This window comes from Lissotriton helveticus, chromosome 3_1 (assembly GCF_964261635.1).
Source record: "Lissotriton helveticus chromosome 3_1, aLisHel1.1, whole genome shotgun sequence".
Classification (NCBI taxonomy): Eukaryota; Metazoa; Chordata; class Amphibia; order Caudata; family Salamandridae; genus Lissotriton; species Lissotriton helveticus.
In genome coordinates this window covers 418644898-418660923 of record NC_136061.1, presented here as the reverse complement: position 1 = coordinate 418660923, position 16026 = coordinate 418644898, and the positions used below count along the sequence as shown (strand labels likewise).

General features: G+C 45.7%; 1 protein-coding gene across 1 annotated transcript in view; it reads right to left on the bottom strand.

The window, feature by feature from the left end:
* The window catches only part of LOC144824568 (cyclic nucleotide-binding domain-containing protein 2-like), a 487609-nt gene that overhangs the window by 389176 nt on the left and 82407 nt on the right, over window positions 1-16026 (bottom strand). The window contains exon 4 of the mRNA XM_078683625.1: window positions 12316-12369. Coding sequence (XP_078539751.1) covers window positions 12316-12369 — 54 coding nt within the window. The remainder of the gene's footprint in view (window positions 1-12315; window positions 12370-16026) is intronic.

Sequence of the window (16026 nt, the reverse complement as noted above, 5' to 3'; positions counted from 1 at the left end):
ACATGTTGGTGCTTAGGCTGGTGGAAAATCAGGCGGGCGGCCTGATTCTGCACCAGCTGCAGCCGTTGAAGATGGCAAGCTGGAATCCCAGCATAGAGAATATTGGCGTAATCGAGCCTGGAGGTGATGAGCGCAATGACCACTTGGGTCAGGGCTTCCTTACTGAAATACCTGCTGATCTTACGGATCCGCCTGAGGTGGAAAAAACAGGCAGAAGTGACCGCGTTGATCTGGGGTCGCATTGACAGGTCCTCAGAAATAATCACCCCCAGGCTTTTGACGGAGCTGACAGGAGAGGGTGCTAGCCCCAAGGAAGTTGGCCAGAACGTGGAGTTCCAGGGATGGTTGGGGCCTCCTACCAAGACGAGCTCAGTTTTTGTGGGGTTCAGCTTTAGGTGGCTGCAGTGCATCCACTCCGCGATAGTCATCATGGTGGTCTGAAAGTTAGTGCGGGAGGAAGGGAGGGAGTCTATGGGAAAAATTAACTGAAGATCATCAGCGTAGTTGAATATAGTGACCGGGGAGTGACGGAGGGAAGCTAATAAGGGTTGGAGGTACAAATTAAAAAGGAGGGGAGAGAGTGCTGAGCCCTGAGGGACTCCACAAGGAAGGGAAGTGTAAGAAGCAGAAAAAGAGGATAAATGGACGGACTGAGATCGTTGATGGAGAAAAGATCTAAGCCAGTCAAGGGCCACTCCCTGAATGCCGGCATTGTGGACACGGTCGATCAAAAGAGTGTGATCGACCGTGTCGAAAGCTGCCGAAAGGTCTAATAGGACAAGGGCTTGAGGGGTGTTACTATCCGCACCTTTCCTAAGGGTGTCCATAACAGCAACAATGACCGCCTCGGTGGAGTGGAGGGGTCTAAATCCTGCTTGTTGGGGGTCTAAGAAGGAGGATTGCTCTATAAAGGAGCTCAAACGACGGGTGACAAAGGTCTCCAGGATCTTTCCTAAATAAGGAAGGAGAGAGATAGGTCTGTAGTTGCTGAGTATAGAGGGGTCTGCGGTAGATTTTTTTAATATCGGTAAGACTGCAGCTTGCTTAAAAGAAGAAGGGACCTTCCCGATGGCAAGGGAGTTGTTGAGTAGTGCCAAAGGGGGGCCTGGACAGGCAAGGAAAGCTTCTTTTAAGACCTGCGGGGGGCAGCAGTCGTTAGGGGAACCTGAACTGACTTTATGAAGAAGATTAGTGAACTCTTCTAAGGATATCGGAGGGAACTCTGTAAGAATATTAGTATTTGTGGGGGGGAGGAATGGAAAAGTGGAGGAAGCCGGAGATGGAATATTATTTTTTATTGTGATTATTTTATCTGTAAAATAAGAATTGAGTGAGTCACAAAGGGATTGAGTCGGCTGTGGTTGAAGGGTGACTCTGTCTGGCATGGAGAGCTCATTTACGATTGAGAAAATATCCTTGGTTTTATTGTTGGAGTTCAAAATTTTTGGGGAAAAGTATGCCGTCTTGGCCTCCAAGATTAATCGTTTGTAGGATTTCAGAGCCTCGATGTAGGCTAGTTTAAGCAAAGGGTCGTAATGGCGACGCCAACGGCGTTCAGATTGTCGCAGTGCAAGTTTTTCTGCTTTGAGTTCGTCCGTGAACCAACGTTGAGCGTCGTGAGGACGCTTGGTTTTAATTTTCTTTAGAGGAGCAACTTCATCGCTAGCCTGTTGCAGCCATGCATCAAGAGACTCAGCTTGAAGCTCTAGTGAGGTCGACGACAGGGGTGCGGTAGCAATCAGTGAATCCAGGAAGTCCGGCAAGTTGGCCCTTTTCCAGTTGCGAGCCATGATGTTGGAGGAGCGGGGAGGGGGCCAGGGGGTGTGCAAATGTAGATGGAAAGAGATGAAGTAGTGATCGGACCAGGAACAAGGGAAAACCGAGAGAGATGATATGTCGATATTAGAAGTCCAAACTTGGTCAAGAGTATGACCTTTCAAATGGGTGGGGGCGTGGATGTGTTGGGTAAGATTCATGCCTGTGAGCAAGTCTGTGAATTCCACCGACAGATGATTTTCATGGACATCGGCTGGCCAGTAATTAAAATCGCCAATTACCACGATATTGGCGTGGTTTATTGCTAAGTGAGCAATTGCGTCACTGAAGAGTTGGGGGAAGAGGGGCATAGGGTCCGGGGGTCGATAAACAAGGACACAAACGAAGGAAGATTTGGGGGAGGAAAATTTTAGTGCCAATAGTTCAGTTTTGAGGATGGGATTTACCGAAATTTCCGAGAAGACATGTTCAGAGCGGATAATGGCCGCCACGCCGCCCCCAGTCCTCCCAGCAGGCCGGTTACTGTGCATAATGTAGTATCCCGAAGGGATAGCAGCGAGGATATCAGGGGCGGAGTCTTCAGTGATCCAAGTGTCTGTTAAGAGGAGAATATCGATAGAACTATCGATCAATAGTTGGAACACCTCAAGCTGATGTCGAATAAGGGAGCGGGTGTTAAGATAAAAGATTGACAAGGAGGTGGAAATTTGTGGGACAGAAGGGGTCAGATCGTGAAGAGAGGCCAGCGCCGAAAAGGCGGACGGAATAAGAATGCCACATATCAGAGCCGCCTTAACAGCATGAGTAGGGATGGGTCCTGATGTGTTAAGACTCAAGAGGTCAGAGGAGGAGTAGGAATAAAAATGGGCATTACGACAGGGCCCTGGGCCTGGTCGGCCGCGGACGGGCGCAGACGGGCTTGACTTGTGCGCGACTTCGGCGCGAAGTCGGCGCTCCCGCTGCGCTCGTCCGCTGCGCTGCCTCCATACTGACATTATATAGAGGGGTGAGGGAGTACTAGAACGCTAACCTGCAAAGGTTCGTGCAGGGCGGAAGTGGTGCCACGAGGCAAGAAGTGCCGCTCCTCGAGCTGACCCTCCGCACAAACGGCACGAAAGCCGGGGCGGAACGGGGTCACGAGGGCAAGTAGTGCAGGTAGGTGCAGACAATGAAAAAATACAATTTTGAAAAGATTTCTGAATGTGCTCATAAAATCAGCAATAGTAATTTTAAAATATTTAGATGCGTGCTCTTGAGATCAGCACTCACACACAGTGTTACATTAGGCCACAATAACACACCGCCGCAGCCTGGGTCGCCGCGTATGTCTATGAGGCAGGGCGGGGAAAGCGCGGTCTAAATAGGCTGCAGGCTCGGCAGCACTAGAACGCTAACCTGCAAAGGTTCGTGCAGGGCGGAAGTGGTGCCACGAGGCAAGAAGTGCCGCTCCTCGAGCTGACCCTCCGCACAAACGGCACGAAAGCCGGGGCGGAACGGGGTCACGAGGGCAAGTAGTGCAGGTAGGTGCAGACAATGAAAAAATACAATTTTTAAAAGATTTCTGAATGTTCTCATAAAATCAGCAATAGTAATTTTAAAATATTTAGATGCGTGCTCTTGAGATCAGCACTCACACACAGTGTTACATTAGGCCACAATAACACACCGCCGCAGCCTGGGTCGCCGCGTATGTCTATGAGGCAGGGCGGGGAAAGCGCGGTCTAAATAGGCTGCAGGCTCGGCAGCACTAGAACGCTAACCTGCAAAGGTTCGTGCAGGGCGGAAGTGGTGCCACGAGGCAAGAAGTGCCGCTCCTCGAGCTGACCCTCCGCACAAACGGCACGAAAGCCGGGGCGGAACGGGGTCACGAGGGCAAGTAGTGCAGGTAGGTGCAGACAATGAAAAAATACAATTTTTAAAAGATTTCTGAATGTGCTCATAAAATCAGCAATAGTAATTTTAAAATATTTAGATGCGTGCTCTTGAGATCAGCACTCACACACAGTGTTACATTAGGCCACAATAACACACCGCCGCAGCCTGGGTCGCCGCGTATGTCTATGAGGCAGGGCGGGGAAAGCGCGGTCTAAATAGGCTGCAGGCTCGGCAGCACTAGAACGCTAACCTGCAAAGGTTCGTGCAGGGCGGAAGTGGTGCCACGAGGCAAGAAGTGCCGCTCCTCGAGCTGACCCTCCGCACAAACGGCACGAAAGCCGGGGCGGAACGGGGTCACGAGGGCAAGTAGTGCAGGTAGGTGCAGACAATGAAAAAATACAATTTTTAAAAGATTTCTGAATGTGCTCATAAAATCAGCAATAGTAATTTTAAAATATTTAGATACGTGCTCTTGAGATCAGCACTCACACACAGTGTTATATTAGGCCACAATAACACACCGCCGCAGCCTGGGTCGCCGCGTATGTCTATGAGGCAGGGCGGGGAAAGCGCGGTCTAAATAGGCTGCAGGCTCGGCAGCACTAGAACGCTAACCTGCAAAGGTTCGTGCAGGGCGGAAGTGGTGCCACGAGGCAAGAAGTGCCGCTCCTCGAGCTGACCCTCCGCACAAACGGCACGAAAGCCGGGGCGGAACGGGGTCACGAGGGCAAGTAGTGCAGGTAGGTGCAGACAATGAAAAAATACAATTTTTAAAAGATTTCTGAATGTGCTCATAAAATCAGCAATAGTAATTTTAAAATATTTAGATGCGTGCTCTTGAGATCAGCACTCACACACAGTGTTACATTAGGCCACAATAACACACCGCCGCAGCCTGGGTCGCCGCGTATGTCTATCTTGGACCGTATTATCTGTGGGTGGGTGTGTGTGCTGTGCTTGTGATTTCCCAGCAGTCACTGTGGTGTACCCAACTGAAGAACGTGATTTGAGGGACATAAGGTGTATTGGGTTGTGTCGAGGTGTCAGAGGGAGGAAAAGCAGCATTTTGAAAAGTAAACATTCTTGAAGCCCTTCATATTTATCCGCTCATTGAGGCATCTGTGTGTTAGACGAAAAGAGAGAGGGAAATATGCCACTGACACTTCTTGCCTGCACGCGCCAGGCACCAATCCCAATAAGATTACTCAGGAGTCCTAGTGTTAGTTGCTAGTGGAAGTGTGTAACTCAGGTCTCCGGTTCCAACACCAGTAAGATGACTTGGTTGGTTAATGCACCTGTTTTACACATGTGTATGAGTGTAGCCTCAAGATTACTTTGATTTTATGTTAGGTAGACAAAGTGGGATTTCAAGGCGCAGAGAAGCCCTTTAATCCCTTTAAATAGATTATTTTTCTGTCAGGAGTTTCTGATGCTTAAGGTATTGCACTTGTGTGTGTATGTGTGTGAGGGCGTGGAAAAAAGACGGGCTCAATTTGAACTAGGTCATAGAAAACAGAATGTGATGAAGAAGTGGGGAATCAGAATCATATTGAAACATTAAAAAGAAATCCACTCTCATGGGGACAGGCAACCATGTCTCAGGTGCTCAGGTGGTGCAGTATCCAGGTGAACTGTAACATATACACACCAAATTTCCAGCCTGGGAGTGTCCACACCCAACTACTATCAGAGAAAGCATTTATTAGGGGGTGTAACCTCCACAAACAATCCACTCCAAGTCGAGGCTGAGGGTTCGGCAAGACAAGTATGATTCATATGAGACCTGGAGGCTGGTCTCATCAGCATTATTTGAACATGTCAGACCCACACCGAAGAAACTGATTACCATCTAAAAATCTATAACCTCTAATTTTGGAGGGTTGTTGCCGATGGGGGAGTGTTACAACATGGAAATGGATGACACCCTCGTAAAGAATTCAGGAAGGGGATAATAAATACTTCTGGTGGTTTGCCCTGTAAAACAAGCATTGGCATAGCCAATAGGTCTCGCCTTTGGGGCCTTATAAGTGTTCGGTTAGCCAGCACAATATCCTTGATGCAACAACATCAACTGTTGCATGGCTAAACACCTATAAGGTCCCAAAGGCGAGATCTATTGGCTATGCCAATGCTTGTTGTTTCTTGGCTGTTGGTGCTCTGTGCTGACCTGCCAGCTCAAAGTAAGCCTTCTGAGCCCTACCAAGTGTCATGCAAGAGTTAGCTCCTTGAGTAGTCGTCACTTGACAAGGGAAGAGTGTCACAGACTCTGCTTTCCTTCCATCTGAGGGGGTTGCCATGGTTGGCAGTGCTTTGCCTAGGTATGCCACCTCTGACTGTGTGCTGCGCTGTTGCTTGGTGCTCCCAATTCTGTTCATGCCAAGCCCAACGCTCTCCTCCTGGGTAGAGCAAACTGACTGGTTGGTCACCGTGGCATCGCTTGATGAAGAGTTTGAGGTCCTACCAATCAAATTCATCATCCAAAGCAAAAGGTTAAACTATAGACATCAGTGGCTGACCGTGTACGAAGCACCATTAACTATGGGTTTTCCATGAACGTATAAACTGGGATCCAGCTTTCCATCATAGTTGTCCTAGGGTTCCTACTAATATTAACTCCTATGTGCAACAAGCTCTGTGTTCCTATTTGCTACCTGAAAAAAACTTGGTCTTGGGTAGCTAGCAAACACTTTAAAAGAAATACTGTCCGTCAGTGATAAAGAGCAATCAATAATACTGTGCACAGTAAAAATACTCAGCAGGTAGTGGAAAGGCAGTAGACGAAGAGAAATGTACCATTCAAAATATTCTAAAACATATCACCTCTAATGCGTTGGGTGCCTTGGTTAACTGCCACAATGTTTTCCTGGCGTAATAGGATTACATCATCTACTTAGCAGTTCTAAACTAGGTGCATTTTTTTTACCTTTCACACTTGGGTGAATAACTCTAATCTTTAGATCTTGAGATGCTCAGATTTATAAAATAGCCCAGATGGGCTGGAAGCAGAAGAATTCTGCTGCATGAACTTAACTTTTACCTGGTGATCTTGAATTGGTAAAAGTGATCTCAGTTGTTTTGCGCATCTAAACATTGGGATGGATCTGATTTCACTGCATCTGTTCCTAGACCCATGCTACACATCTGGGGTTGTAGACAATAGGAAACTCCTGTAGTTTATGCGATCATAGAAGATTGCAAACAGGATTACAACCCTGTAATTGAGAACCATTTGTTTTGCTATGTGATTAAAGTACTTTCTTTTAACTAAAAGATAATCAGTGGGCTGGACAATAAGGCATTGTGTCTATTGGTGGAATGTGGCGATCTGAGCTGTACATTCACGTTTTGTCACCCAACACCATCCGTATTTAAAAGTGTAATAGATGGAATGGAAACAGCATCCTGCAAAATGGACCACAGACCAGTTTCTAAAATTGAGTAGGGACGGCGCCAGACACAGGCCACAATTGCTGCACCCTATTGAGCCTCCACGGGAAGGCGAGGGCCACTGAAAAGAAGTGTTCTCCCACGAGCAGTCCATAAAGGGGTGTTTATGGGATGGGGGGCGTGGGGTGGCTGCTGAAAAATTTAGATTGAGGCATTAGGCTAGTTAAGCTGAAGGTTTTCTCTTCAAAACCGAATCTACAAGATGGTTGGCGCAGGGTGAGGTGACTTTGCAAGTTAGAGGGGCGGTCTGTGACTCTCCTGAGGGGTCGAAGCGATGCTGCATTTTGGTGGCGGCAGAGACAATCCAGAAGGCCCTCCCAGTGAGTGCAGACTGAATCAGGCCAGTGCTAGTAGTAGTTCCGTCTGGCCTACTCTTGGTGGAGCAGTGGCATGTTGGGAGACATCTACAGGAGCAAGACAGGCGTGGAGGGAAGGGTGGGGGGGGGGTACCATCTGTCAGACTGTGGTAACCAGGGACATGATGTGTGTTTGCAAATTCGACGAGTAAAGTACAGAGAAAAGTAAATAAAGACTGTTGAACCTCATGTTGGAAGGAGGCAGGATAAAGATGAAGTGCAGGAGGTTGGGGCCATGGGAGAGAAGGATATCACAAGCCAGGACAAGATGATGTGCAAACTGAACACAATAGAAAAGGTAGCCGTGGCATTGGAAACTTACCTAGCTGCACGGAAAGTAAATTGAGGGGTGGAGATTGGTTCAGGTGTAAAATCGGGTTGGCCGCACAGAGGATGAGACAGAGAAACATGGGGACTGGTACTGCACAGCAGAGTTGAAATACTGGAGACTCTGGCTGGGAGGGCTCCATGTGGGTGTTGGGCTTTTCATTTTGTCAGCAGCAACACAAGAGTCCTGGAAGTGGCTGAGTCTTTCTTTAGAGGGCACCTTGCCCCTTAGGGTCATGAAGGAGGTCCCTGGTTAAGAGAGCACACAGGTTGCCACGTAGGACCACACAAGCAGGAACTGCACAGTCCTGAAGAGAATGCCCACCGGAAGCAGGACTTGCATGTGGAAGGGCGGCAGATCCTGCTTCTCAGTGGTTTGAGTTCAGTGACTTCAGACTGAGGCAAGGAGGAAGGCGATGCAACTGAAAGAATTGTGGTCCCCATCCGTCTGAAAGTGACGAGAGATGCAAAGTCCTATCACTTCGCCTGGGTCGAGGTGGCACCATCCTTCTTGGAACCTTTAAAGACTTAAATGCTGGCAAGCACACTGACGACTGGTGGTCATGAACTACAACATGGCGGCATGACAGTACTCCTGGTTTGAGACCTCTCGAGGCTTTAGGGCCAATGGAAGGATGGTGAAGTTTGAAGCACTTCTGGAATGTTCTGCTTAGAATTCAGGTCTGCAGTAAAGCTGGTCCTGCCTCTTCCTTTCCAAGCCTCTGCGCATCTTCTGCCTCCTACTCCGCTCGCCCCCCGTGCAGCAGGTCTAAAGGAGATAAGGATTTTTGCTGTTGGTGGATCACCACTCCATCTAATTCTGCCATGTAATTTCTCCACCTACATTCGACACTACCAGAAGTCCACCTGTTGTTCTACCTGTACACAGCATTATAGGAAATATCCATAAAGGCAACACTCTCCCGAACATTCAAAGTGCACTCTTTGGGGATGTTATAAACAGAGTCTGTCCTCTGCTGTTTGTAAAGGCTGAGCACATTCACTAACCTCATTGTAAGGAGGATGCTGCAACAGCCCGTGGAATTCATAGCCCCATTCTCCTCCAACAGCAGAAGCTGCACCCCACTTGAATGGGGCTCCTGAGTCAAGAACGAATTTACTTAAACCAGGGGCTCAGGAGAATATTACTCATGTACAAGTATGTAAGGGGATTCAATTAGGGCAAAAACGTCCTAAATCGGATACCTAAGTCCTTTAAACATATGTAAAAAAACATTTCTGTATACTATTTGCAAATCGGAAAATATAATTTAACCATTTTACTCGTAGAGTGTGTGCTACCTCTATATCTAATGTACACAGTACACATTAATACCTTCTTTTTTCATTTCAGACCTAGTTGAATTAGAGAGGCCCAGCATCACCATGCTTTGAGTCCACCATCAAATTGAAAAATGGTTCTCATTTTTCTCAGGACTGTGCAGGTGGCAGCTTGAATCAGAAAAAAATCATCCTCACTCAGCATTCATGGGAACCAGTGTGTTCTGTGTGTGGCATGCAACCTACCCAGGGCCCTTTACCCGAACAGTCTGGCGGCAGCTGCCCTTTTACTAAAATTGGCCACTGAAGGTTACAGCTCACAAGCCAGTTTTAACGATGCAATCAGTGGGTGAACCTCCAGTTTGGACGACTTACACCACAGTAGAGGCCAATGCGGTTTGTGATATTTCTTATGTACCATTGCTCATTTTTCCATTGTATTACAATGACCCAAAAATGTAATCCAAACACTTTTGTTCGGTTGTCAGGGCTCTTGTCCTGTCAAAGTGAGAGAGTACTAATGCAGAGGTTGCCAGACTCTCCACACACATCACCTGCCTTTTTCCGATGATAGCTGTATCTGGCAGCCTTTAGAGATCTGATTTCAATGTAAAAATACTGCTAGATCTTAGGAGCATTGCATCTGGGACAGCCGCGGGGACGGTGCTGGCAGACATTAAGCCATTTTTTACTAACAATCCATATTTGATGCTTCTAGGAGTATCCTGGCACCCCCTGCTGGGGATGCCCCTTGGTGGCCGCCTTGCATCATCGAGCCATAGAAAAGGATCGAAAAGAAACACATATAATGCACAGAATCAATACATTCACCCCCAGTCAAGAGATCTGGGTTAAATTCATCTTTCTTTTGCTCTCCACACCACTCCAGTTTAGATCCAGCCAATCAGTCTTGACCCTGCACCCCATGGGAACAGTCCAGCCCGAACTGGCAAGCCAGGTCCTCCCAGGACCAGAAACAAACATCATGGGGCTGGTTTTGATGTTTCAATCCTCATCAGCCAGGCAAACTTGAATCCAATGGCACAGTGAGCCCGGGACCCACATCTGGACCTACCCAGTGCACTTAGGGCGAGAAAGCAAAAGACACACGAATTATGGGCTGAATGCGGAACAAATCAAAACATTCACCCACAGTCAAGAGATCTGTCCATCGTTTGTTGTTTTTGCATAGAAACGAATTTGGGCCGCCATGTTATTTATCTGGCGCCATAAGAGTTAATGGTGGTTAGTCTGATATCAAAATTCAGGTTCCAGAAGACTACAACAGAGAAGCCATTTTTTCTGCTGATGCTCCCATTTGGGCCGCCCTCACTTCTGACTTCATAAAGAAACAATATTACAATGTTCCATAAGCCTTTCAAGATTTTTCTTTAAAAAAAATCTCTCTTGCTTTCTTTTTGAATTTGTTACTCGTGTGCTCACATTTAAAATATTTGCTGTCTCATTTAATTATGTGGAGCACTCAATCATCACATGGCTGTCTAGCATGTCCTTTTAACACAAACAGGTTGTGTAAATCCCATTTTTCAGTGAACAAATATTGTCAGATGAGACATCTGATTTATTTTCCTGTACGTGTGAGGTCACAAAAAAGGCATATTTTTGGAGGTTTCTGTTAGAGGTGCGTTTGTTCGACAAAAGAAATACCTACATTTATGTTAAGGGAGTCAAGAGCACAGACGGGCAATTTCTTCACTTTTGTTGTGCATCTCTGTCGTTATGTTATTTTGCCATCGATTGTAAATGTAACTCAATTTAATTTACTGTGCTTCACTTGGAGTTTTTTGTACTGGATAGTATACACTTTTATGCTGTAGATAACCAATACTTGAATGAATAGTAAGCAGAATATAAAAAAAGGCCACTGGAAACTACCACACACTACCAATAGTCATTGTTAGTTTATACCCAGGTTCTCATCAGAATACAGGGTTGTTTTTTTCTTTTTGAATACCAAAATGCGCATGCTCAGACTGGTGCACAATCAGGCTGACTATATGTATGTGCAATAGCCTGGCCACTGCATACGTTAGTGCATGAGCTGCAGGCAGCAGGGCTCAGAGACATGGAACTTTGGTTGCTGTTCTGTGTTGAACTGTGCTGTCTGTGGTGAAAGCAACTACACGGAGTGTCTCAGAGTTTCCAAGTGAACATATGTGCTTTAGGCATATGCATTATTTTTAAAAAAAAAAGACACACAGCTCTGTTTTGCGTCTGCACACACGACCATTCTGGAAGTGGTCAAGGATCTTTTTATCAAACAAGGCTATAAAATAAAGGTGTTACAGCATGGATCGTTCCAACTAACAGGCTTTGATTTCTGCAGTTGGAGTCAGTTAAGCTAGGTTGGGGTTTCCTTACACTCCACTTTTATATTCTAATACTCTTCCTTCTTTTCTGTTTGTTTGTATTGTTCCTGTCTGTACTGATTGGATACATTTGTGCCGTTTTATATGGGTATTTTATCTGTGGATTTTAAATGTGTTGTATTGTGTTTTTACATGTATGTTGTATTATACACTATATGTCCTTGTATGTTTTACAGCCCTGATGAAGTCCACTGGTAGTGGACGAAACTTGTTGGCTGTTTTATGTCATTACTGTGAAAAATAAAGAATATTTTGGATACAATATGGATCGAATGGACTAACCTACCGGGGAAACTTTCTCTTGAGGCGCACTTCACATTTGTGGATGGACGAGTCAGATACATACAGCCCAGCAAGCACAAAACAGATTGCAGTGGGATAAATGATGCTTTTAGTGCTATAAGTGCCGAATACAAAGTACAATATACTAATGTTAAGACTGAGGTTCTTATTGCTCATAGATGGATAGATAGATAGACAGAGATAGATAATACAAACAATTATGAAAAAAACGAATATCATGACCTTAAATTGACACTTAAAAACCTACTGTTCTTGAGTTAGTCGAAAATTCAAAGGACACATTCAGCAACAGCGTCGTGCAGATGTGCCACTCTGGCATTTCCGTATCTGAGAGCGTCTGCATGCAATTACTGTGGCAGAACACGAGACTTCTGTGCATTTGTGCAAATGAGAATCTGCATTATAGGATTTGGAAAGTGACTCTTGCGCTTCCTCAATTCGTTAAGACATTTGGCATCTGACTCTATAGATTTATATTCTTACACACAGTGAAAAGGTACTTCACAACTAACAACGCTTCTAATTCAACAGTGTGAAATGAATGGAAGGAAATGTGTTACCTGACTGCTCTTGAACCGGCTGATGCCAAAGGTCAGATGTCTGTATTTTTTATCCTGCAGTGAGAGACTTGACAAAGTCAGTTTGTTCCCAGACATAGTGAAGCCAATCGTTGATAAGCTTTATTCGATAACATTTTTTATCATAAAAGCATAGCATATAAAATCCAATTTGTATTCATATGAACATTAATCCTTTAAAAACCATCATAATATACATTAAATTCAAGACCATTAAAAACTACAATATATACAAATTAAAACAATATACAGTAGAAAAGTGGAAATCCATTGTCGTGAGACTAAAAAGGGTAGAATAGCAGCTTTTACATTATGAATCTTTAAGGACATTAGTTTTGACAAATCTATCACCCAAATATCTGTCAGATGTTAAGACCTATTGCATTCTTGCCTGATACTTTGTTCGTAACAACCAGGCGCTTCCCAGATATTTAGCTACTCCACATATCAGTGTCAAAGAGGAAGTATCAGTTTTCAGGATGCTTAATGCAGCACAATAATTCATAAGGCCCAATGTTTTACAGACTGGTTTAAGCCATTTAGCTCTAGCCTTCCCGTAAGCCGGGCATGCCAGAAAAAAATGGGCAATGGACTTATTTGGATGGGCACAGCATGGACAAGGGGCTGGCACTGAATTAGGCCCCTTCCATTATGCTATCACATTGTTAAGTGGCAGGGTCCCTACTCTCATCTTCATATATAGGGCCCTGTCCCTGGGAACCTGGATGAAGTCGAGATAGGGTTCTAATCTACAGATGTTTTTATGTTCAAAGAACCCTTCAGTAAGTTTCCCAGATTTTGGATTGGATAGATCACGCATCTGCACCTAATCCCAATAAGCATGCTTTAAATCCTTCTTGGGTGGTGGGATCTAACAAACCCATGCTTCACTACAACCAATGTCAGCTAAGAGCTGCCTAGGGTCTACTATCCATTTTATTCTACTCCCTGTGTCAACGGACATCAACTAATCAAGGGCAGCAGCATAGTTGGACTACTCGGTGGTCCTTCTTAAGCGCGCCCAAAAGAGCAGGGGGCGTAAGCATGCAATATCTTGGATAGAACGCCTTCCCATATCATCAAATAAGGGCTTCAAGGGAGTAGAGGTGGGAAGTGAAGTGAGATCTCTTAAAAACTTGTTTTCAGACTTAACCAACTCACTAGTGTTCTCCATACCCTAGAGTTCTGCCCCGTAAAGGGCCGAAGGTAATGCTTTGCCATCATAAATAGCAAGCGCGGGGCCACTGGCCTGCTCGCAGACAGATGTTGTTCTCTAACGATCGCCCCAGACACCCGCTTATGATTTTAAAGCATCTTGTCCAAATGGGAAGTCCATTGCATGCTTTTAGAAACCCGGATTCCCATATTCCCAGAAAAAAAAAAAAGACACCCAGCTCTGTTTTGCGCCTGCACACACGACCATTCTGGAAGTGGTCAAGGATCTTTTTATCAAACAAGGCTATAAAATAAAGGTGTTACTCTTCCTTCTTTTCTGTTTGTTTGTATTGTTCCTGTCTGTACTGATTGGATATCCCCAGCTAGTATAATATTAGAATGTGGCGAAATGGATGATAGCATACTTTCTGAGGAGGATATGGTGGATGATGTCTGGGCGCCTGGAGAGCCTCTTGCATAAATGTTGAATAATTCTAAAACCGGACCATTGGGTGGACTTTTAACAGTCAGATGCAAGATATCCCGTGATGGAGAAATATGGGTAGTGATCGTCCAGTTGAGGGCAATGCTGATCCATATTTGCAATCCCCCAAATGGACGCCCTCTACCTGGACAAGTTGCGGCGATACAATAGGAAGTGTAGCCGGGCTTGTGTAGAGGAATTAAGCTCTATGTCTCCTGAAATAGGCATACCTCATGTTTCTCAACAAATCTATTCCATTCAGGGAACTGTAGTTTCTTCTCTAATCCAGCTATATTCCACAAAAGAATATTAAGAGTAAATGGGTTAGTCTTTTTGATCGTGGTTTCCACTACTACACTATTTATAACACCGGATATTGCCTGGGCATTTCCTACATCCAGACCCTGTCCCATTGGAATTCATTGGAGCTGATGCTTTTGCTGCAAATTTGAACTCCCTGGACCTTACTGAGATTGAAGTTGAAGTACTACTCTCGGTGTCCCTGGGTTTTAGTCAGTCAATCCTATTCAACCCAGACCCCCTCCTCTATTCCCAAATTTCTCTTGGTCTACCACCCCTGATGTCGGCCAAAGTGGAAGGTGTCTAATCTGGTTGGCTGAATGTTCGGGAGCGGAGATGTGAAACTCCAGGGCCAGCAAGTTATCAGCAAGAGCTGCATCTGTTAACTTTAACTCAACGCAATCTAGCTCTGAATTTCGCGAGGTGATCCTCCTTACTCTGAGGATATCCTCGCGGATTATGGACCTGCAACCCCTTACATAGCGAAGCCAATGTATTGCCTTATTACAGAGGGACTCACTACTTTCATATCCCTGTCTACTCAAGGGTTTTGGCACTTTCACCATATAGACTGTTGCCCGAGAATCCCTAGGTATATCCATAGGGAGTTGCACCTTGTTCCTCATAATGCTAGGGGGAGATTAAATTTGTCAACCCCCAGGTGCTTTCAATGGGTCAACATGAGCTTTTTCCAGACTATGGTCTGGGACTGAAGGTGGGATGGCTTTTCTTGGGTCGCTTGCCCTAGAGAAAATACCCTCTCGACTTTCTAGAAATTCACCATTTGCTGAGCTACCCCAGTGGGGAGAACGTGTCGAAGGAAGGGGCTGAGATGATGGAATTATAGCGGTTCTGGGGGCTTCAGACCTACAATTTAGAGCTACCTCCATTTTCCTTAAGAGTTCTACCTCGTTTTGTAGTGACTCCACATTCCGTAGTAAGCCCTCGTTGGAGTCCCTACAACCACATCTATTAACTAAAATACCAGTGCCAGCAGAGTTGCAGTCATTCGTTTCCGGGGTGACAAGTCCCTCAAACATATGCTCCAACACTGCAAATCTGTTCGCACAGTGAATTGGAGAGGGTTTTTCATTATCTCGATTATCACTTGTGCCCCCTAAGTTATTTTGATTTAATGGTGAGGTGGAAGGTGAGAGCTGACGAGATTTATCAGTGCCTTCTACCGGAAAGCTGTGAATAATTGGATTTGTAGTTAGTTGAACCTGTTTTCTAAACATCGACTGAATTGTGCATTGAGGATGGTTGGCTGATCCGTTCTCTTGATGATCTATACCAGTATCAGATACTACCTTATTAGCCCCTCAGATCTCTTCGCATTCAGAAACTATAACCTCTATTCTGTCTAGAACACAAGTATTCTCCCCATGACTTGCTTTTTTAACTTTTTTCCCTTTCTTATTCACAACTGTCCCCCCACCCTCCATTGATTTCCTTTTTCCCATTGTGTTCGTATCAAGGGTCGTCTTTTGTAATCAATCAGTAGTCCCCACTTAGGCCAGCGGAGTCTTCAGAACCAGTTGGACGATTGGTGGGGCAGTGTGCAGTTTTTGTGAAGCGCACTCATGGCGGGACCTTACACGGAGGCAGTGCGGTAGGGCCTGCACATGCTTGGGCGTGCGGGCTGGGAGGATCTGCTCCAGCCCTGAGTCTTGGATGAGGCCTGGGTCGGGATAGTGCGGACCCCTGGTCCGCGTCAGCTGGCATGGCGGCAGCGGTGGTGGCGTGCATGGACG